The sequence below is a fragment of the Sorex araneus genome, chromosome 2 (assembly GCF_027595985.1).
Source record: "Sorex araneus isolate mSorAra2 chromosome 2, mSorAra2.pri, whole genome shotgun sequence".
Classification (NCBI taxonomy): Eukaryota; Metazoa; Chordata; class Mammalia; order Eulipotyphla; family Soricidae; genus Sorex; species Sorex araneus.
This window is the reverse complement of record NC_073303.1, coordinates 357,072,395-357,096,095: the sequence shown is the minus strand read 5'-3', so window position 1 is coordinate 357,096,095 and position 23,701 is coordinate 357,072,395. Positions and strand designations below refer to the sequence as shown.

General features: G+C 37.5%; 1 protein-coding gene across 5 annotated transcripts in view; it reads left to right on the top strand.

Annotated features, from left to right (window-relative positions):
* SMAD2 (SMAD family member 2) overlaps positions 1–23,701 on the top strand; it is an 80,601-nt gene that overhangs the window by 39,553 nt on the left and 17,347 nt on the right. For 4 of the 5 annotated variants that reach the window (XM_055126558.1, XM_055126555.1, XM_055126557.1 and 1 more), the window contains exons 3-6: positions 15,687–15,776; positions 16,784–16,977; positions 18,101–18,235; positions 20,997–21,071. In XM_055126558.1, the coding sequence (XP_054982533.1) occupies positions 15,687–15,776; positions 16,784–16,977; positions 18,101–18,235; positions 20,997–21,071 (494 nt within the window). The remainder of the gene's footprint in view (positions 1–15,686; positions 15,777–16,783; positions 16,978–18,100; positions 18,236–20,996; positions 21,072–23,701) is intronic. The other variant, XM_055126560.1, reaches the window with a different exon arrangement.

The following is a 23,701-nucleotide window of genomic DNA, read 5'->3' as shown; positions in this document are numbered from 1 at the left end:
CTTTTCTGTGGGGTGGGGCACCCACAGCAATGGTTTGGCCTTCTTCCTACTCTGTGCCTAGAGTTCACTCGACCTCCCCCCAAGGTGTTTTGGGGGACCATTGAACCCAGGCTACTCTTATGTAAAAGTTTATACTCAGCTGCTAAGCTTCTCATAGCTCCCAACTGGAGTTTTTTTGAGTCTTTTTTTTTTTTTTTGATGAAACTATGTTATAAAATTTACTTAAATTAGAACTGAACTTTATTGCTCCTCCAGACTTTCCTGCTTTATGAACTTGCTTATTTTTGTGGATTTATATTCATGTAAGAAGATAACATTTTGTGAAGTTCATTCCCAGTTCAATCAGTTTAATCAACGGCTGAGTAAATAATAGTACTCCTACATTTAAAAAGAAGAAGAAAAAGAAGAAGAAGAAGAAGAAAACATTTTTCCTAATTTGGTTTTACTCCCAAATTTGCTAGGGCTGGGTTGAGGGAGAGGGGATGAAAGGGAGAAAATACATATGTTAATGATGACACCAAAGTTCATAGTTAGATATTGAACAAAATTTATGATGCAGAATAAGTCCTTACAAGAAATTTTCCCCATAGTTTTTATAGAATACTTTGTAATTTTTATTCATAGGTATAAATAGTACATTGGTGTCAGGAATGGAGCAAAGCATGCACTCAGCTTTATTGAACTCTCTCTGGCCCTAGAAAACATTTTTCTAGGTAGGGAGTTTCGGGGTGGCCAGAGGGGTAAACGACACACTTGGCTATGTGCAGGCTCAGGCTCAGTGCTAGTCTGTGCTCAGGGATCACTCCTGGGATCGAACCAGCGTTGGCCATATGCAAGGCAAGTATCTTACCTTCTGTACTGTCTCTTTCGGCTCCCCATAAAACTTTTAATTATGAAAAAGACTACATGTTAAAAATAAAATTTAGAATTCTGTCAGCTACTTATAAAATGAGTATTCTTGAGTCCATTTTTGTGATATGTCTCAGTAAAAGTTTCTGTTTTTGGAAGGACTTGAAATAATTCTGGAGAGCTATTTTTAGACTTGATATTTAAATCTCCTCATGGATAGGGTCTATTTTGTTTGCATGGGAGACATTTTTAAAATGCAGAAACACTATCAAGACTCAGTCTTTTCTGTATAAAAGAGAGGAAGGTGAAATTTTTTTTCTTTTACCTTATTTGGTTTTGGACACACCTGCTATGCTCATGTTTTGCTCCTGCTTAATCTCCTCAGGAGACCATGCAGAGCCAAATTTTTATTTATTTATTTATCTATTTATTTATCTATTTATTTTCTTTTTGGGTCACACCCGGCGATGCACAGGGGTTACTCCTGGCTCTGCACTCAGGAATTACTCCTGGCGGTGCTCGGAGGACCATATGGGATGCTGGGAATTGAAACCAGGTTAGCTGCATCCAAGGCAAATGCCCTACCCACTGTGCTGTTGCTCCAGCCCCCAACAGGGCCAGAGTTTAAACCTAGGACCCCAGCAATGCAGAGTATTCTCCTTAGCCTTTTGAGCTGTGTCTTTGGCCTTGAAAAACCTTTTTAGTTATTATTCAGTCCTTCCATGTGCTTCTGATGAGTTGTACCAAACCAAGGTATAGGAATACCAGTTTTATTTTTATAGGACTTGACTATGAAGTTATTTTATTTTTCTGATTTTAATTGGAGATTGGTTCTGCCAAATAACTGGTTCGGAAATAACTCCTAAAAAAGTAACTTCAATAATACACAATAAGAATAATTTCATGATTAATGTCAGTAAGAATTATATCAAGATTAATGTCATAATGGCCATTCCAGGTTTGTTTATTATAATATTCAAAACTTATATCACCTCTTCGTCAGAAACATTTGATAAATTTCATCAATTAAGGTAAACACTTCTAGCAAACTCAGAAATGTAGCTATACCCTCAGTCCAATAAAGGAGTCTTAAAAAAAAAACCCTAAAAATATACTTAATAAAGACTCACCCTTGTTTCTAGTTCATTAATCTAGAGAAGGATCTAGCCAATGCAGTGAGGAAAACACAAAATATGTAAAGGTCTGAACAAACAAACCAAAATTGGTGCATTTTTTAGTTTGTAACAACTTTATTATGTAATGCACCTTTAAAAGAAAAAGAAAAGCCATTAAAGCAAATGAGTAAATTTAGTAATGTCTTTTTATACAGATTTATCAGACTCACTTTAAAAACATTTTTAAAAAATAAATGCTGGTAGCAAACAAATGGAAGTGATATTAAGAAAGCAATTCTATGAATGGTAACAAAACTGCTGTGGGCACTTAAATAGTACTACTATTATTGTTTTATACTTGCAATACTACAACGTGCTCACAAGAGTGAGAGGGTCCCTCAGCCCCTGTTCTGTCCCTTGCTTAACATTCTCAGATCACAGTTCTGTTGACTCTAAGGAATTATTTTTCAGAAGCATTCAAGACTTTTACATTTAAATTTTACTTGCTGCTCCTTTTCTTTGTGGTTTTTTTTTGGGGGGGGCGGGGTGGGGTTGGTGGGGAGCACACTAGGTATTTGGGCTTACAAATTATTACTGGCTTTCTGCTCAAGAATCACTTTTGACAGTGGTTGGGGGACCATATGTGGTGTTTGTGATAGGACCAGCGTTAGCCTGGTGCAGGCAAGCACCCTAGCTGCTGCTGTACTGTATCTCTGGCCTCCAGATTTTTGAACCTTGAGAGAAATTTTCAAAGATCAGATATGCAGAGTTCTGCTTCTCATTTAATGGGATGTACTGTTACCCATTAATGGATACATGTCGACCAGGTGAACATTATCTAAGATAACAAAACTAGACACAAAAGAAAATAAAAATGTTTTTGATTTTGGGTCACTTTTGTAGTGCTCAGAATTTACTCCTATCCTGAGCTCAGGAATTATTCCTGGTGTTGCTGGTGCTAGGGGATTGAACCTGTGTAAGCTGCGTGCAAAGCAAGTGCTTTACCCACTGTACTATCTTTTTGGCCCAGTTTTCTTTTTTCACAGCTCTTATCAAAGTATAAAATACAGGGTAGACAAAATTTTAATATAAAACCTACAGTTTTTCTTGCCTAAAATGAGAGGTTGGAGTTTGGTACAGGTGAAGGGAGAATCCCAGAATAAAGAGAGCTGAAGAGAGGCTGGATCGATAATAGCACAGCGATAGGGCATTTGCCTTGCACGAGGCTGACCTGGGTTTGATTCCCAGCCTCCCATTTGGTCCCTCAAGCACCACCAGGACTGTTTCCTGAGTGCATGAGCCAGGTTGGGTGTGACCCAAAAAGAAAAAAAAGCTGAAGAAAGGGAGCCCCAGATTCTGCTTATAAACTTGACCAAAATGACTGGATTGTCTTGACCAAAATGACTGGATTGTCTTGCTTAAGGTAGAAAACAATGTTTGACTTGTTCTCAGACAACTTTTTGCAGTTTGAATGCAAACAAGTTAATTGCCCAGTACAAACAAAATTAATACTCCTTGCAGGAATATAATAGAATCTAGTATCTTCATGACATTGTGTATATAGTATTTAAAATAACATAATATAGAAAGAGAGAAAACATGACCCTGTTCTCCTGAGGTGTCTTAGTGTTGGAACTACCTACTATGCTGTAAACTCAAATGTGATGTGGCTGAATTGGAAGAGCTCAGTGGCTCCCAACAGATACAATCCTGGTGCTACTGTTTGCGCCAAGTGCGTTTCTGGCAGCTATGCTGTTTGAGTCTGGCAGTGCTGATGTCTGTGATCTCTGGCCCTGAATGGTTCTTGCACCACAGTGCTGTTGAGCACCACTAAGAGATGTGCAAGCACCACAGCCAGCAAGCATGATGCCTAGTGAGCACTGTAACAAGTTGTGCATGCAATCCCTGGTGTCTCAGCCACGGTGGAAGAAAGAGGGGAATAAAAATGCAAACTAAATTGTTTTTTTTTCTTTCAAGAACTTCTTTAATTTACTTTGATTTAAATTAAACCTTCCACATTTATGTTTAAGAATTGTCCTGTGATCCTAAAATTTACCTCGAATTGTATATCCAAAATAGTTATGAGGAAGAACAACAGATGATGGGTTTAAATGAGCTATCAGGCTTTAAGACCTGCTTGAAGTAACAGTAATCAGCAGGGTGTGGTTCTGTCATAGAAACAAATAATGAAATAGAGAATCCTGAAATAGACAGCTACTGGGTTATTTGCTATTTTATAGATGTTATTTTTTTTGAACTTTTAAAAAATTTTAATGAATCATCGTGAGATACATTTACGGACTTACGTTTCAGTCAAAGTTCAAGTACGCATTCCTCCACTAGTGCCCATTCTCCACCTACAATGTTCCCAGTATCCCTCCCCCCACCCCCACCCCTTCCCACCTCCTGTCTCTGTGGCAGGCACAATCCCTCTTTCCCTCTTACTCTCTCTGTCCTTTTGGGTGTTACAGAGATGCTAATCTTTTAATTTAAGGCCAGAGAGGTAGTACAGAGGTCAGGGCCCTTGCCTTGCATGTGGTTGACGTGCTTCGATCCCCAGCATTGCATGTAGTTGGCACAGAGAAGTAAGCCCTAAGCACAGCCGGGTGTAATCCCAAAACTAAAAAGAGGAAAAATTAATTGTCACTATGTCCTGTTAAGGACAGTGTTGTTTCTCAAGCTCATTTTTTGGTGATGAAGGGAAGATAAACTGTCTGGAGGAAAGCTTTTTCTCTCCGTTTCTTGTTCCTTATTTGTATGGTGATGATGACAGGTGTTATTATAGAGGTTTTATTTGTTGTGGGAAGAGGGGTCACACTTGATGCTACTCGGAGATTTCACCTCCGTGTACTGGCTTCACTCCCGGCAGCTCGTGGGATGTGGGTGATGGGGAATATGCAGTGGTGGGGATCAAACCTGGGCCTTCGTCATGCACAGCATGCACTGCAGCCCTTTGAACACACTGCCTGGCCCTGGAGATGTTTAATTAAAACATCCAGCTCTTGATTTCTGAACTATTTAAAATAAAAACAAGGGTCTGGGGTGATAGCATAGCGGGTAGGGCGCTTGCCTTGCACGCGGCCGACCCGGGTTCAAATCCCGGCATCCCATATGGTCCCCTGAGCACCGCCAGGAGTAATTCCTGAGTGCAGAGCCAGGAGTAACCCCTGTGCATCGCCAGGTGTGACCCAAAAACAAAAACCAAGAATAAAATAAAAACGATAAACTTACAGTCTTATTGGTTATACATAAAATGAAAGGATTGTGTCAGTACGGATAATATGGATGCAGGGTTACAAGTATTCCTGTATGAGTAGTTTTTCTTGAGTTCATCAGTTTTTTTCCCATCCATTTTTTTGAGCAGGAGACTCAGCGTTTTTTGTTTGATGTCATACTGCTAGTTTATTAACTCCTTTAATTTTATTCAGTGTTCAGCATGCTTTATAATCTTTTCTCAGTGATAACCTGAACCAGAGTTCTTTAACTTTCACATCTGTGAACTGATAGAACCAAGGTGGTAGACCAGTAGTTTTCAACCTTTTTTTTTTTTCTTTTTTGGGTCACACCCAGCGATGCTCAGGGGTTACTCCTGGCTCTGCACTCAGGAATTACTCCTGGCGGTGCTCGGGGGACCATATGGGATGCTGGGATTTGAACCCGGGTCGGCCGCGTGCAAGGCGAACACCCTACCCACTGTGCTATCGCTCCGGCCCCAGTTTTCAACCTTTCTGCACCAGCAAACCAGTGGTTGAAGACCTCTGGCCTAGATTGTGGCTTCCTTTACATTGTAAACTACGTTATTGAGATAGGAAGTCATGAAAAATAGAAAAATTAGTAAAAGGTAACGGAATATTTTGACACTGGTGGTTTGATTGCTGTAGTGATTTATGTAAGTACTGGCAGGAACAGTAAACGTGGTTTAGTGGTTTATGATTTAGGGGTTACCTTTTAAGTTAATACTTTCCTTGAATTTTGTTCTCATTCCTTTTTTACATCTGATCATAAGTATGTGAATAAATACATATGTCCTACAAAAATATCTTAACAAACATGTTTTGAGTCGGTGCAGAGTGTTGATGTGATTTTACGGATGCTTGTCACTGGGGGAGTTTGATAAAGATTTAACTATTGAGTGGGATTAACTGCTAGGAACTGAAAGGCATAGAAACTTTGTTCAGGCACTTGTATCTTGATGGTTTTAGCTGTTGTCTCACCTTTCTTTCCCAGTTTTATATTATTTTAGTGAGGTCAGCCAGAAATTTACCCATTAATAGGGAGATTGTCTATCTTTAAGAAATTATGTCCCATAAATGGAGCAGTAGGACTTCACATGGGATTGTAATGGGTTTGGATTTGCTCATCTGTATCAATGCACGGAGCATTGTTACTGAAAAATGTTGGTTTATCGCCCCTGATAAAATATTTTTAATATTTTATGTTAATTGCAATTAGTAAACTATTAGATATTGATCTGGCAGAACTTATATGAAGCGATTTTGCTTTTCAATGTATTTGGTTGTTTTTTGCCATAGCCGGTGGCACTCAGGCTACTTCAGGCCTCACTAATATAAAACCTATTGACCTTTCTTCCTGGTTCACTTTTAAAAATGTCCTGAAGTTAGACGGCCAAATAAATTTAGGAAATGTACTGGTGTATTGGGCATTTATTGTTACTGTTGATTTTACCTGGCAACTATTTAAAGTTTTCAGACCTCACTTTCTTTATCCTTCTCACTGTAGACAGCTTGGTATTGGTTGATGCTTTTCTCATGTGACTAATGTACAGAATTTTTATGGCCTTCCATTGCTATGTTTAAATAGAGTAAGCTTTTGTTATCAGAAGATTTCTTTATACTGTTATCATTTTTATACTGTACTAATGAAACTAATGAATGATACTAATTATTCACCTTGACTTCTATATTATGATCATGATCATGATGCTGAAAGCTACACTGAGTTGTTCTTTGGAATTACCATACTACCATGTACCCCCTGGGATTCAATTCTCCTAGGATTTTTCTTTAAAACTACAATGAGACATAATTTGTACAGCACACCATGATATCATTTCATTTTCTGGGGTGTGATGTCATTACTAACATGTTAAGTTGACTAGTCTCTGTAGGTATTCTTTGTTTTGGTAGTTGTAACAGATCCATGATCAAACTAAGATGATGAAGCAATAGACTTATTACCCAGGTTATCCATGATATTTGTTTAGAAGATTTCTGTAAGTTAATACTTACTCAGTGAAAATGTAACTTAAAACTTCATTGCCGAAATTATATAGACTCTTGATAATACTATTGTTGAGGTCCCCAGGGGACCTTAAGTTTCAGTCATAGAAGTAGCATAACCACTATTAAAGTCAAAGCTCAGAAAGCTCTTAGTAAAGCAGAAAGAATTATTTAATACAATGTGCACTAGAATTCTGGTTCTGCCACTGTTAGGTGTATGATCTTTATGAAATTATTTTATTACCCTGGTAAGCTCAGTGTTCTCAAATTTCAAATGCTGGAATTAGATTTAGCTTGCAGACTACTGTGAGGTCTCTAGTATATATTTTTGTTTAGTTTTTTGGGAGCCACACCGGCTGTACTCAGGGCTTACTGTGATGCTGCTCAGAAATCACTCCTGGAGGGGGACCATATGGGATGTCGGGGATTGAACCCAGACCAACTACATGCAGTACTACCCACAGTACTATCTTTCTGACCTCTGGCACTTGTTTATTTTAGATCTATATACAGTGCCTGACATGTAATAGTTAACTTAGGAAGGAAGAATTTAAAACATTTTCTTGATTTTAAGAGGCCCTTTTACTGCAGCACCACTGCTCCCCCCTTTTTTGAAAGATAAAGAACATTTCAGTCACTTAAGTTATTTCACACTCAGTTCTACTCTCTGAATATTTTTCTGCTCTCCTCTTGTGCCCCTTTTAGAACTTTATGGCATCCTTTATTATCTGTTCTTTTGTGTTTAATAGCTCCCGGCCGCATATTTCTGGAGCTATATCTGAGATGCATCCATGTTGTATGCATTAACACATATATACATATACAAATATACATACATACATCCACACATATATAATATATGTGTGTATATATGTGTGTAATATGTTTAGATCTTTCAGTTGCTATTATGGGATGTTGCTGAGGTCATGATTGTAGTAGATTTGGGGAAAAAATAGACCAAATAATATTAGGGAATTAGGGTAAATAAATACTAAGTCGCCTAAACTTAGAATTTAGTATCAAGATGCAAAGAAAATCATTCTGATACCCTGTGACTCTTCAGAGACTGGACAAATAAGTGGCAGAATGATAAGAGGAAAAGCAATGTTTGTTACTAATTTGTATTCCTCCTGTATACCTGGAAGAGACCCAGCAGAACTGAATAATATACTTCCATGGCTATAAAGATATCTTTAAATAAGTTCAGCTAAAACAGAGAGGGCATTGGGAAGAAAGGGAAGGTCACTTGGGAAGTTATCAGGGAAGAAGGAATGAGGTTTAAGTTCTGTTTTTCCTCTGAAAAGATATGTCTAGTACTTCTAGGACATCCCTAGAGATAGGTCTGCCTATAAATAGCTTTCCTAAAGTTGATCCCCACCTACTTTAGTGTTTTGTTTTGTTGTCATACCTAGTGATGTGCAGGGCTTACTTCTGGCTTTGCATTCAGGGATCACTCCTGACCTTGTTCAGGGGACCACATGGAGTGTCTGGGACTGGAACCTAGTCACCTCAGCAAGGCAAGCGCTTTATCCACTGTACTATCTCTCCAGGCCAGCAGTGATTTTTCTTAAGCACTGCTTCAGCTTCAGAATGCCCTGCCCCTTACATTTTTATGCTATGATTCATTTACCATGTAAAGTTTGTGCTGATTTATTTTGTGATTTATTGTTTATTCCCTAGGGTTATTCAGAAGTATGTTCCTAATTTCCAAATATTTGCAAGTTTTCCAAGTATCATTAAGTCATTGATTTCTAATTTCACTTATAGCCCAAGGATTATTGGATTTGTAAGATTTGAAATACTTTTTCTTTTGAGTCCCCCTCCCCATAATGGGGACTCTTAAATATCCCTTGTATATTTGAAAAGGATTCTCTGAATAAATGTCACTTAGATCAAAACACAGCTCTTCTGTGATGAATAGGGGTGTGGGGGTGTGTGTGTGCACGCATTTGGTAGTCTAATTGTTCAGTTAATGAGTTACTCTGTACCTGATGGTGATTTGTTCATCGCTTTCTTTACATTTATCAGGTTTTGCTATATTTAGATACTTAAAGGATTGTTAGTGTCTTCAGATGCATTGATTCATATCTTGTATTTTTAGTGTTGAAGTCATTATTTCTGATAGTATTTTTTTTTTAATTAAAGCTTGGTGAGCTGTGTACCTGTTTTTCTATCTCCATACCTAAAGGACAATTTATTTATTTATTTATTTATTTATTTATTTATTTATTTATTTATTTATTTATTTATTTTGGACAGTTTGCATTGTGTTTTCATTCTGACAAATCTGCTTCTGATTGAATCATATTGAACCTTTATATTATATGGTTGAATGTAAGTCTGCCGCTTTGATTTCTTTGATTTCTGTTAGCTTCTGGCTTCTGTTTTTTTGTGTCTCGCCCCCCTCCTATCCTTTCACCTGTTTTGTTTCTCTTTTCCTTTGGGCCTAATTTTTAAATTTCATCCTTTTTTGGGGTGGTGCACAACCTATAGTGCTCAGGGCCTAGAGAGCCATATGGATTGAATCTGGGTCTACCATGTGCAAGGCAAGCACCCTACCTACCTGCTATACTATCTGTCCCTCATCTTAATTTTCACTGTGCCTTTTAGTTGTATATATTTACTTACAGCAGAAGGCAGTTTATTCTTTGTAGATTATAATTTCTTTGTTTCCATTTTTTGTTTTTGGGCCATAACAGTGGTGCTCAGTGCTTCTCCTGGCTCTGCATTCAGGAATCACTACTGAAGGGTGGAGGGACTATATGGGATGCTGGGGATCAAACCCAAGTCATCAACATTCAAGGCATGCGCATGACCCACTGTATTATTGTTCTGGTCCTCTAGATAATTTTTGTCCTTATCTTTGCAACAGTATGTATTGCTTAAATAATTGTTTTATTAATTACCAGTTATAAATTTGTTATAATTGGTCATTTCCCCTTTTTTTCTCTGAATGTAGTTTTTATTGGATTTTTTAAAAATTGAATCACAGTGAGATATACGGTAAAAAGTTGTTCATGATTTGTTTCAGTCATACATTGTTCCAACACCCTTCCCTTTACCTGTGCACATTTCCCACCATCAGTGTCTCCATTTTCCCTCCCACAGGCACTTACCTTCCTCCCCTCCCACTCCTCTCACACACACACACACACACACGCGCGCGCGCGCGCGCGCGCGCGCGCGCACACACACACACACACACATTCTTTCTCTCTCTCTCTCTCTCTCTCTCTTTGGGCCTATGATTTGCAATACAGATACTAACAGATTATCGGGTATATCTTTTTACCTACTTTCAACACTCAGATCATCCAAAATGGTCTTTTCCAACTATTATCGTCATACTGGTCCCTTCTCTATCCTAACTGATCTTGTTCCCTCAGACACTCAAACAACAAGGCCCAAAAGGCAAGCTTCCAACCATTGACTCCTGGTTTCTGTTTTCCCTTGCCTTGGTCTCATACTATATATATTTTTCTTATATCCCACAAATGAGTGCTGTCATTCTGTATCTGTCACTCTCCTTATGACTCATTTTACTCAGCATGTTGCTCTCCTTGTCCATTCATTTATAAGAAAATTTCATGGTTTCTTTTTTCCTAATGGCTGTGTTGTAGTATTCCATTGTGCAGTTGTACCATAGTTTCTTTATCCAGTAGTCTGTTCTTGGGCACTTGGGTTGTTTCCAGATTCTGGCTATTGTGAATAGTGCTGCAATGAACATAGAAGTGCAGATGACGTTTCTGCTGTGTTTTGGGGCCGCCATGTGTATATACTAAAAGTGGTATTGCTGGGTTAAATGGGAGCTCAATTTCTAGTATTTTGAGGAATGTCCGTATTATTTTCCAAAAGGGCTGGACAAGTTGACATTCCCACTAGCAGTGAAGGAGAGTCTCCATCTTCCTGCATCCACGCCAGCACCAGTTGCTCTTGTATTTTTGAATGTGTGCCAGTCTCATCTCTCTTCTTTTAAAGTCAAAAGAAAATTTCCCTTTTTTGGGGGGCGGTCACACCCAGTGATGCGCAGGGGTTACTCCTGGCTCATGCACTCAGGAATTACTCCTGCCGATGCTTGAGGGGCCAATGGGATGCTGGGAATCAAACCTGGCTGCATGCAAGGCAAATGCCCTACCTACAGTGCTATATTGCTCCAGCCTCAAAAGAAAATACTGTCTTCAGTGTTAACTTACATACAAGGTTTTTTTTCATTTTCACAATTCAGGTTTTTTTGTTTTGTTTTGTTTTTTGGGTCACACCTGGCGATGCACAGGGGTTACTCCTGGCTTTGCACTCAGGAATTACCCCTGGCCGTGCTCAGGGGACCATATGGGATGCTGGGATTTGAACCCGGGTCGGCCGCATGCAAGGCAAACGCCCTACCCGCTGTGCTATCTCTCCAGCCCCTGTTGTTGTTGTTTTAATTTATTTATTATTTGGGGATGGCCACACCAGGCTGTGCTCAGGCCTTAGTCCTGGCTTTGCATTCAGGGAGGACCATGGGGATGTTGGATTGAATCTAATATGCAAGGCAAGCACCCTGCCCATTGTATTCAGTTTTTATCTGTTGGCAGTTCTCTTTATTTGGAGAACTTTTCTTATGTATTTCTTTGTAAAGTCTTGCTAGATAGGAATTCTTACCTTTTTTTGTATAGTGTGTTCAACATACCTTTAAATTCTTTTGTGAAAGCTATTTTTGTTGCTTGTATTTTATTTTAGTTATATTTTAGAATTGAGCTTTTTTTTCACCTTTTAACTCTTGAAAAAATGTCCCACTGTCTTCAGGGTTTCATTCTTCTGATGAAAAATATTCATGTTTATCTCTTCACGTGTATAGGTTGTTCAGTCTCTTCACTAAAAGATAAAATTTACATTGGTAGATTTTTTTTTTCCAGTATTTGCTACAATAGGATGAGAACTTGGTTCCATTTCGGTTTTCACAGAGATGACTGGTAACAGGGGAATAGGGAAGTACAAAATTACCCAGGAAGTGAGGAAAAGAGTTTTTCACTGTTAACTTCTGTGTCTAGTAAATGCCATTGATAGAAGTTAGGCTGTTAGATTTCCATCTTCCCTCCTCACTTGGAGCTGGAGGCATTATCTGTTCTACTGATTAATTATTTTTTAAAGGAATGGCTTTCAGGTTTAAGAAAGTCAAACCTGAGTTGTAGGAGCCACAGAGAGACAGGGGAGGTTTTACAGTTGTAAGCTTTCTAAGTAAATGTTCTATGACCTGATCTCGAGATCAGATGCCTGTAGACAGGTATTGGTTGAAATAAATTTTTTCATTAGCCTTGAGCTTTTTCAGGTCTAAACTCAAGTTACAAGAGTCTGGGTAATACCTGGGATGTAGCCTTTGGTTGCTGGCAGCCATTACTAGAGAGAATTTTATCAAGTTTCTGATTGCAGAGGTTTAGATGGAATCCTTATGCCAAACATTTCTGTGGTGCTTATTAGTTCAAAGATGATTTTTTTTCATCTTTTGTTTTTCCTTTGTTTTTGGGTCACACCTGGTGGTGATAAAGGTTTACTTCCGGCTCTGCCCTCAGTTATCATTTCTGTGGTATTCAGAGAACCGTATAAGGTTCTAGGAATGGAACCCAGGTCAGGCCTTGCTGTATTATCTTCCCAGCACCTGTTCGTCTTTTATTTTTGAAAGTACATGTGTGAGAGGAATTTTCTTTGAATTTTTGTTTTTAAATTATTTTGTGTTCACCAAGTTCATAGAGTATAGGTTTATTTTTCAACTAAAATTACAGAGGTCCCAACCATTATTTTCTCAAATGTTATCTGGCCTTTTCAGGACAGCACATGCTACTGTTTTTTGGTTTTTCGTTTTTTATGGTCTCTTTCATTTTAGGTCTTCTGATTAGATAATTCCTATTGATCTATCTTTAGATTTGCTAATCAGTTTTCTGTAACTTTAAGGCTAATTGTTTTGTGTCTGATTTTGTAATTTTCAGTTTTAGAATTTTCTAATTGAATTTTATAGTTTGCATTATTTAACTGAATTTCCCATGACATACCTGTCACTGTCATCCTGTTGTTCATCTATTTGCTCAAGCGGGCACCAGTAACGTCTCCATTTGTTCCTGTCATATGCTAGTGTAGCCTGATGGCGTGTTGGGGGCTCTTTCAGGGTCAGGGGAATGAGGACCATTACAAAACTTTATTTTTTAGTGCTATAAGGTAGTTTTTGTTGAATGAAACTAGCTCAGAAAGATGTCAGAATTGAGAAAGAGGGGAACTGTGTTCAAGAGGGCACACAGGCTTCTCCAGAGTGAAAACAAGCAAGCAGAGATAGAGAGGCAAGCAGGTCTGTGCTCTCCCTGGAACACAGACTTCATGAGCCTGTAAGAGTTACTTTGCACGCTGCCGACCTGGGTTCGATTCCTCTGTCCCTCGAGGAGAGCCCAGCAAGCTACGAGAGTATCCCGCCTGCATGGCAGAGCTTTGCAGGCTACACTTGGTGTATTCAGTATGCCAAAAACAGTAACAAGTCTCACAATGGAGACGTTACTAGTGCCCGCTCGAGTAAATCGATGAACAATGGGATGACAGGGCCACAGTGCTATAATAGTTACTTTAAAATTATTGTCTGGGGTGTAGAGTGGTAGTACAACTGGTAGGCCATTTGCCTTCATGTGGCCGGCAGACTGAGGTTTGATTTCTGGCATCCCTGCCAGGAGTGATCTCTGAGTGCAGGGCCAAGATTAAACCCTGAGCACTGTTGGGTGTGGCACCAAGCCAAAAAATTAATCATTGTCTGGAGGCCTAGGGATGTGGACCATGATAGCAGGTCCCGAGTTCGATTTCCTGTGCCGTGTCTACTCCCTAGCCAGCACATAGTCTAATGCAAAAGTAGGCTTTAGTTGGCATTTGGCCAACCCTGGTTTTCCATCCCATGGCACAATGTATGGGCACCACTGGGAATGATCCTTGAGCATAGAACTTTGGAGTAAGCCCCGAGCACTGCCTGGTATAGCCACAAAACAAAACTATAAATAAATTAACTATCCCCAGTTTCTTTTATTTTTACTTTTGTAGTTGTACAAATGAAAGATAAATTTGTGCAGCCTTAAAAGCAAGCAAATCTGTAAAATTTTCCAAAAGGGTGTAGGAAAGTATCTTTTTTTTTTTTCAATTGTCCAGTATTAGAGTTATATAAGCTCCAAAGCATGGCAGAATTGTACCTGAGGCTTACACACTGTGAAAGAGGACCTGTAACTCTGAAACCAAGTACCCTATGTGTGTGGTTGCCCAGTGAGCCTGGAATTTGGTGCCAATCCCACCGCCCTTTGAAATGCTCTCACTCAGAATAATGCAACCGGAACCTAATCTGTTGTTTTTTATTTTCAAAAGTTGTTCTGAAATGTATCTTCTTTTCAAATTTTGATTTTGTAATATGTGGGGGAAATCATTGAGTTTCAGAAATTATCTTTTGGTGAGGGGGGAGTCATACCTGTGGTGCTCAGGAATTGCTCCCGGCTGTGCTCTGGACAATACTGGATGCTGGAGATTGAACCTGGGTCTGTTGCATGCCGGGCAAGCTCCCTACCCATGGTACTGTCACTCTAGTCCTGTCTTTGACTCTATTTTAAATGTACATGAGAAACCACAGCAGTCCAAATTCCATTCCAGGCTACCTTTGAAGTGCTGCTTCTTCACTTTGCCACAGATGAAAAGTCACTTTGAAGTGAACTAGTGGTAGGGAAAATAGGGAGAATTGTCCCTGGAATGCCATGATCTTTCTGAAAAGAAATACTGAAGAAAAAACCAGGGGTTTCTCTATATGTGTCTTTCAGGTATATTGATATTTGAAAAGCTGGGTATTGCTAATTTTTTTATATTCTTATTCTTTGAAGAATTTGGTGCTTTTATGTATCTATTTTTTTTGTCTTTAATAGGAATTGCTCGAAACTAAGATATTGTGCCGTATCAAATAACTTCAGAGTCCATGTCCGTATTCCTTGTAATAATAGAACACTAATTGTTAGTAAACCTGAGTCTAAAGAAAGTATTCTAATCAAATAACCTGAAAACCTTAATTGTGAAAATGTATCTATTTTAATTAGAAATTTTGTGTATTAAAAATGCCAGCTGTTTTAAAAATTAAATCATGTTTTGATTAAAAAGACTAGATTAAAAGGAAGTGCTGTAAGGCTAATGGCTGTCAGATTTTTTTGTTGTGAAGTGAGGAAATTGGACATTAATAGGTATAATTTCATTTACGTAGAGAGCATTGAAGTTCACATTTTAAAAACATAATCATAACTTATCTGGAGTCACATGTTCCATTTTACTGGCTTCCTTCATATAGAAAATATAGAAACCAGCAAAAAATGCCTGTGAAAACTGAAGAAATGTATATTTTCTGGGTGAAGGAAGTATTCTGTACATTTTCCATGTTTTACATCATGGTATTTTGAATAACCATGCTTCCATGTTCACATCAATTTTTTGTTTTTCAATTTATGCACAGCACTTGCTCTGAAATTTGGGGACTGAGTACACCAAATACGATAGATCAGTGGGATACAACAGGCCTTTACAACTTCTCTGAACAAACCAGGTGAATATTCTGCCCTCTATCAAATCCTAGAGATCTTGTGGGAGGTGGGGGGTTACTGTGGAAGACCTGTAGTGGGTTGCTTAATATAAGTTTGCCTAGAATGTTTCCTTAATGTAAAATAAGGCATGGCATCTAAATACCTGCTTGCCGGTATTAAAAATATATTAAATGTTTCAACTGATGTTTTGATCAATGAAAATCTAATTTTGAATCTTTAAATTATTGCATCCCCTAAAGAAAAAGAATTTTGATAACTATATTCTCATTTTAGTTTGAGATAACATTATAATCTATTGTTGGCCTAATTTTTAAATTTATAATCAGTTTTTGCTAAATTTCTTGCTATCATCTAAACCTCATCTTCTTTATACTAATAAATACACAATTATTTACTGAACCCCTTATCACAGTTACACAAACTCATTTTTGTTCTATTTTGGTTCTAATCACCTTATTCTCTTTCTTTGAACATAATGATATTTGTTCACTTCATTTCATCATATTCATCACCATCCGCATTTATGTGTGACTTACAGAATTGCACCTCAGTATGCAAAAACAGTCACAGCAGGAATGAGTTATATTAGAGTAAGTTACTTTTATATCATTGTTGGTATTTACCATTCTTCACACTACTTCCCCTTTTTGACAATTCAGTCACCCACAGAATTATTGCCCTTAAAAACATTCCTACAGAGTTTCATTTACTAAAGATTTGACAACATGTTTTTCCAAATACAATGATATATTTTTATTAAATATCAGTTTTTGCCCAAGTAGTTAGCCATTCATTGACCTTTTTACATATTTATAAGAAACATTTGTTAGTGCTGCTGTTATTTTTTTTTTTAATCAGATCCATTAAATAGTACATTTTTCTTCCTTGTACTCACTTAAACTAAATGTCTGTCATTTCTTCCTCTATGCTCCTGTTGTACAAAGTTTAGTTCATTTGACCAAGACTGATTTTTAAATTACCACCTTTCTTATACTTTGCTTCCCAATAGGTCTCTTGATGGTCGTCTTCAGGTATCTCATCGAAAAGGACTGCCACATGTTATATATTGCCGATTGTGGCGCTGGCCAGATCTTCACAGTCACCATGAACTCAAAGCTATTGAAAACTGCGAATATGCTTTTAATCTTAAAAAAGATGAAGTATGTGTAAACCCTTACCACTACCAGAGAGTTGAGACCCCAGGTAGGAAAAATAGAATTTGATTGTCTGAAATGAATATTGGAATGCATTTTAGGCACTCTAACTATACCTCACTTACTGAAGAAAAATTGCTGTAAAACTGATCAATTATTTACTGTTAATTGAAGTGTTCTTTAAAATTTTGGGCCATACCCAGTGATACTCAATGGTTACTCCTGGCTCTGAACTCAGGAGTTACTTTTGGCAGGCTCAGAGAACCATCTGTGATGCTTGAGGTAGAACTTGGGTCAGCCTCATGCAAGACAAACACCTTGCCTGCTGTACTGTCTCTCTGGCCCCTTAACGTACTTATTTTTAAAGTAGTTTACAAAAAAGTTATGGAAAGATACGGTAGTTTCTTGGGGTAGCATACTACTTGACACCCAGATATATACACTAGAAGTTTTCAGGCTTGCTCTTCAAGCCCATGTTCTCCCTTGAACACATATCTCATTTGCTTGCCTGTTTCCACTCTAGAAAAGCCTGTATTCTTTCTTGAACATACTTTTTTTTCCTCCTCATATCTTTCTAAATAAGTTTTAATAAAAACTATTTTGCTTCACCAAAAAAGACAAGTTGCTTTCATCCCACAAATTTGTAATCTGTTGAAAACGAAACCAGTGTTTCCCATAATGGCTGATACTGCCCCTTGGGTGATGGAACACCCCAGATGTCAGTAATAGCTTTGGGTACAGTTTGAAGGGCACTTTCTGTTTGGGTGCTTCGTATCAAAGCAATTGAGTCAAACTCCAGAGCAGGACTTCTGAGTAGCTTATTTAGTTATTTACTTGAATTTTTTTTTAAATGTAGCTGTATGTTTAGAAAATTCCCCAAATCAGGTTGTTACAATTTTTTCATAGTGTTTTCCAGTGGATATTTATGAGCTTCTATGGCAGTATTAATGGGATCATATTGTTCTGCAGAGCCAAAGATAAATTAGTGCTTGGAGTTTAGATGGTGGTGTATGTACTAAATTAAATTTGTCAGCTCTTCAGTAATTTCAAATAGTTCTCCTAAATTTTCAAGTTAGGCAGGCTATTTTTTTGCATGTGAAAATTTTTTTAATAAATGTTTCACAGTTGTCACTTATTTTTGCCATTAATTTGAGTTTCTTTTACTCTTTCAGTTTTGCCTCCGGTATTGGTACCTCGACACACTGAAATCCTGACAGAACTGCCACCTTTGGACGATTATACCCACTCCATTCCAGAAAACACTAATTTCCCAGCAGGAATTGAGCCACAAAGTAATTATATCCCAGGTATAACTTGCCTCCTAGTCTCCTAAAAAAACTAAAATATTTTTTTCATAATTATTCAATATTATGGTCAGGGGGCTCTATGGGTGCTTGGGTATCGAACAAGGGTTCGTCCTATGCAAGGCAAGAACCCTGCCCTTTATCCTGTCTCTAGACCCTAGATTGACTACTTAAATCAAATACTTCTTAATTTTAACTAAAGAGATCTGATTTGTTGGGTTATTATTTTGTGAAATAGGGAGCTTAATTTTTTTTTTCCCCTGGAGAATAGCTTTAGTTTTACTAGGTTTGTCTTAGTTGCTGAAGCTAAGAGAGATACAGAATTTAAGCAAAATAAAGGGGGGGTGAAGCTAAGAGAGACGCAGAATTTAAGCAAAATAAATGGGGGGTGCGGGGAGGAGATTCTTGAAACAAAATGTGACTAAAATCAACCAAACAATAGTTAACAGGTTGATACTGTTGAGAGAAATGTAACATTATATAAAAATAGAAGAATACCTTACTTCTATAGGTATAGTACTCAGGTTAGCCACTGTGCTATTTTTATTTGTGCTCTGTAACTCCTGGAAAATAAAATCAACATTTTAGCTTTAAAATTCTGCATTTTTTAGTTGCATTGTTTATTGCCTCAAATTTTCTCTTGCTTTATAATAGTTCCCTGTTTCACTCTTCACTTTTATGAAATTGAGATATTTAAGGAACAGAAAATTTTCTATACATTAAAAAATTCACTTGCATGCCTCATCATAGAAAAATGCTTATTCATGAAGGCAATTTTGAAGGCATTAAAATTTTTTTAAATAGCTAACTTTAAATCTAGAAAGTGTTTCTTGATTGTTGTAAAGTGCATTTCTTTTATTTCTGTTTTGTTCCAGAGAGAATTTGAGACTGCCTTTTGGGTTGCTAGAAAACAAACTTTGGGGTGGTTGTTAGGAGGAAAGTGCGTAGAGTGCTTGGGGGTGAAGCCTGGAGGCTAGATTAAAGGAAAATAATAATAAAACAATCATTTCCTAAGGGAAGAATTTGGCAGAAAGTAGAGTTATATGTGTGATCTGAGGAGGGAGGCATTTTAAGTTTTTGATGTGAGAATTAGTGCTATTCAACAATACTAAGAAATGGAGGTGTAAGCAACAGTCTTCTAAGAGAACTACTCGGTAATTATGTGGAAAGATGACTTTACCTTATGGAGATCTTTGGTTCACTGCTGCCCCCCCAACCTCTTCTTTGTTTACTTTAGAATGTTTACAAAGTAGAAAATGAAAAGTTGATCATACTTATTTGCCTTTCTGACCAGTAGGTATTATATAGCTTCAACCTAAATTAAGCAAGATTTGAGGTTTCACTTTTTATTCCACTCAAAAGAAATTCTGACTTTACCCAAAGTGGAAAAGATATCATTTGTTATCTTACAGATAAACAATAATTGAGGAAAACAAAATAGAATAAACTGTTATGACAGTCATTATTTCTTCCTCGAGATAATTGAGAAAAGTTTGAGTGACAAAGCTTATTTAGCCCGTTTAATTTTATTAGCATTAACCTTTTAAAAAGGGCATAATAAAGAACATAGTGAAAAATATTATCCCTAATTTTGTTTTTCTTTGTTGTTTTAATTTTTAAGAATTTGTTTTTTATTGACTCACCATGAGATACAGTTACAAGGTTGTTCATGTTTGGGTTTCAGTTATATAATGTTCCAACACTCATCTTTTCACCAGTGTACGTTTCCCACCACCAGTGTGGAGGGAAACTGAGGACATTGTTGTTTGAATTTGTAGAGGTACTTTATTTTACTTTTGGAACTTTCATAATTAAAATTCGTGGGTTTAGGCTGGAGAGACGGCTCGGTATACTGAATCATGTGTTTGCATGCAGGATGCCAAGATTTGATTGCTTGAACACTTCTGGGGGTATAACTTGCTTTTGAAAGGGAATTGTAAAGACAGTGAGGGCGACCTTTAAGCCACATAATCACTCTCCCTTAGTGATAATTACAAAATTCATCATAGGTATGGAGATCATCATGAATTGCTTAAAGCGGTCCAGCAGTATAGTTGATGAACTTGATAACTGAAACTTACTTTGCTTCTTTGAAATTGTAATAGGTAATACTGAGTAAATGTTTTTAACATAAAACTTAATTCAGGTGCCTCTTGAATATAAACGTTTTGTTCATAAGACATAATGGAATTTTCAAAGGTATTTTTTTGCCTTAGTAATCAGTAATCTATTTTAGTTTTCTGCTTCAAAACTCAACATTTACTGATTATAAATTTATCTTTGGGGAAATGGGGGCGTTGCTGTGCCAGAATTAATAACCCCAGGGCTGTGCAAGGCGAACCCTATACCTCCTGTGCATGGTTTTTCCAATCATTCCCTAGGTAGCCACCCGTAATGGTCATTAGAAAACAAACAAACAGAATGTGCCAATATCTTTCAAGCAATTTAGAACTGAAGCATTCTTGAACTTACATGTTTGGCTTTCGCCTCAGAAAAAGTTACATATGGGAATGAGCCAGGTATATAAATGATAACTAACAAAATATGGCTGTAGAACTTGATTGTATTATAAGTAGGCTTTACAGGTTCACTTTTAAGATTGTGATCTGAAGCTGATTCACAAGTTTGCCTATCCAATACTGCTTTTTATAATAATATTATATAACATATTTAAAATTCAGAGTGATTCATTGGTTATCTTTGGTAGCTGGAAGAAAAGGTGGTAAGATTAAATTGAACTTGATTTGTTCTAAACTTTTTGTAGAAACACCACCTCCTGGCTATATCAGTGAAGATGGAGAAACAAGTGATCAACAGTTGAACCAAAGTATGGATACAGGTAAAGAATGCCTTCCACATTGTATCAGTAATTAGATGTACGTTTTGCCTATTTGAAAGTCACTAGTTACTTAACATTTAGGAGATTGGAACAAATGCCCTAGAAAGAATCTTTTCTTGTGATTTAATTATTATCATCAACTCAGGGAAGGGCCCTGATGTCAGTGAACAATTAACATAAGTTATTTGGCAGAATAATTGTTCAGATTTTCTCACTGGGATAAATGAAAATTTGAGAACATACTAAATATTCTGCTTCTCTAAATATTGAATTACTCTATAAACAAACATCTGTGATAAAAGTCCTTAGTCTAGTAATAGATCTTCAAAAGAATTTGGAGAAAGGAATGAAAAGCAGTTTTCAGTGTTCTTTTATCTTTACAGGGACTTCTTAATTAATTTCTAGTGTTCTAGCTATCAGCTTCAGATAAAGTGGAGAAAAAGTTTTAGTGTGTTATACATATCAAACCTCTCAGTTACTCTGTTATAAAATTTATAACCCACCAAAACTAATAGGTTACTCATGAAAATTGCTATGATGGCATTGTAATTAGCTGATTTTTTTTTTTTTTTGGCTATGCCTTCCTGTGCTCATGTCTTCCTCCTGGCGCTGTTCTCAGGGATCAATCCTAGTGGGCCTCTGGGTACTATATGGGGTGCCGTGGATCGAACCTGGATCAGCCACGTGAAAGACAAGTACCCTATCTGGCCCTGTAATTGTCCATTTTGATCAGTTTCATCATGACTATATCTTAAGGGTTAGACACCTTAATACTACAACCTGATAAAAATAATATTATCAGCCTTTCTACACAGGATACTAGAGCATCCACCATTTTGATAATTCGTGTTTTGGGGTATTTTTTGTTTTTATTTTTTAGCCACAGTTCCCTTTCTGTTCCTCCCCTCTTTCCCTTTCCTTCTCTACTACTCTCTCATTGTTGCACTTGGTTGTGGTGGTCACTCATGCTTGCTTGCAATGTGTGATTGCAAACTTTCGTTGTACACTGGCCCTGGGAATTATAAATACTGGTGCTAGGTTATTCAACTTGGCACCTTGTGTCTGCAAGCCAGTGTGGGGAAGCTACCACCGAACCATGAATTAAAATTGGTGAGGGGATTGGGTAATGAGCTTTTTTTAACAATAATTACATTGTTTAAATTCTTCCAATATTTAGATTCTTAGGTTAAAAAAAATGCCATAGCTAATCATACTTCAGAACTGTTTAGATTAGTTTATAGCTAAAGTACATGAGGTATATCTTAATACAAATATCTCACTGCGATTTTATTTCATTTTCCAGATACAACTAAGTCTTTATGTCAAAAAAACATATTCTAGATCAATCAACTGTTTTTCTTTTTTGAGGCAGGCAATGCTTGGGGTTATTCCTAGCTCTAAACTCAGGAATTCTTTCTGGTTGTGCTTGTGGGACCATATGGGATGCTGGGGATCAAACTCAAGTTCATTGTATGTAAGGCAAGAACCCTATTCACTGTACTATCTCTCCATTTCCACAGCTATATTGTTTACCCAGGATGGCCCACTTTTATGCTTGTAGTGATTAACTATCAGGAGGTATAAGTCTAAACCAGAATCACATATCACTTCACACTAAGAATGGCTTTAATTCAAGAGAACACTAAGAAGTATTCATGGGGACCAGACAGCTCAGTTCAGTTGTTAGGCATGCAGTGCTGCTAGATCAGAGTTCTTAACCCCAGCACCACATGACATATCCCCACAGACCATATACCACTGGGTATAGCCCTGGAGGGTGCTGAGCACTGCCAGGGCATTTCTGTTAAAAGTGGCCACAAGCTCCCCTGCATATTGCTTTGAGACAATCCCCCAGAAAATGTGTTAATAAGGATATGGAGAAAATGGAATCTTCATATGTTGCTGGTGGGAATGTAGAATGGTTTTGTTACTATGGAAAAATTTGCTATTCCTCAAAAAATTAAATACAAAATAACAATATGACCAACAATTTTACTACTAGGTGTATGCTCAAGAAAATTGAAAACACATCCATCTACCTTAAATGTGTATACAAATGTTCACATAAGCATTGTTCATAATAATTCAAAAGTGGAAACATTTCCAAATGTCCATCTAATTCTGAATGGGTAAGTTCAATGTAGTATATTCATACGTTAGAATACTAGTCAACCTTAGCACAGAAGGAAGTACAGATCTGTGCATTTTATTAAGTAAAGGAAATTAGATTAAAGAACTATATAATATAGATAAGGGTTGCATCTGACTGACCCTGATTCTATTCCCAGCACCACATGATCCTCCATCACCTCTGGGGTGGCCTGGGTAATCTCCGGCACTGCAGAGCTGAATAGCCTCTCATCTGCAGGCCCTTACATTGAACCACTGTCCCAGTTGGCTTAGAATCCCTGGGATTCTAAGGGAGGGCCCCCTGAGTACAAGTTGGCAGACTTTCCCTTAGGGTGCCCCTGTCCCCAACCCTAAGTAAAAAAAAAAATTGTTAACAAGTGCCTTTTGACTTTTTGCTTTCTTTCTCTCTCTTAAAATTCTTGTCAAACCTTCATTATTCCTTTAAAGTCTGGTGGACATTAATTTTTTTTTCTCTTTTTGGGTCACACCCAATGATGCTC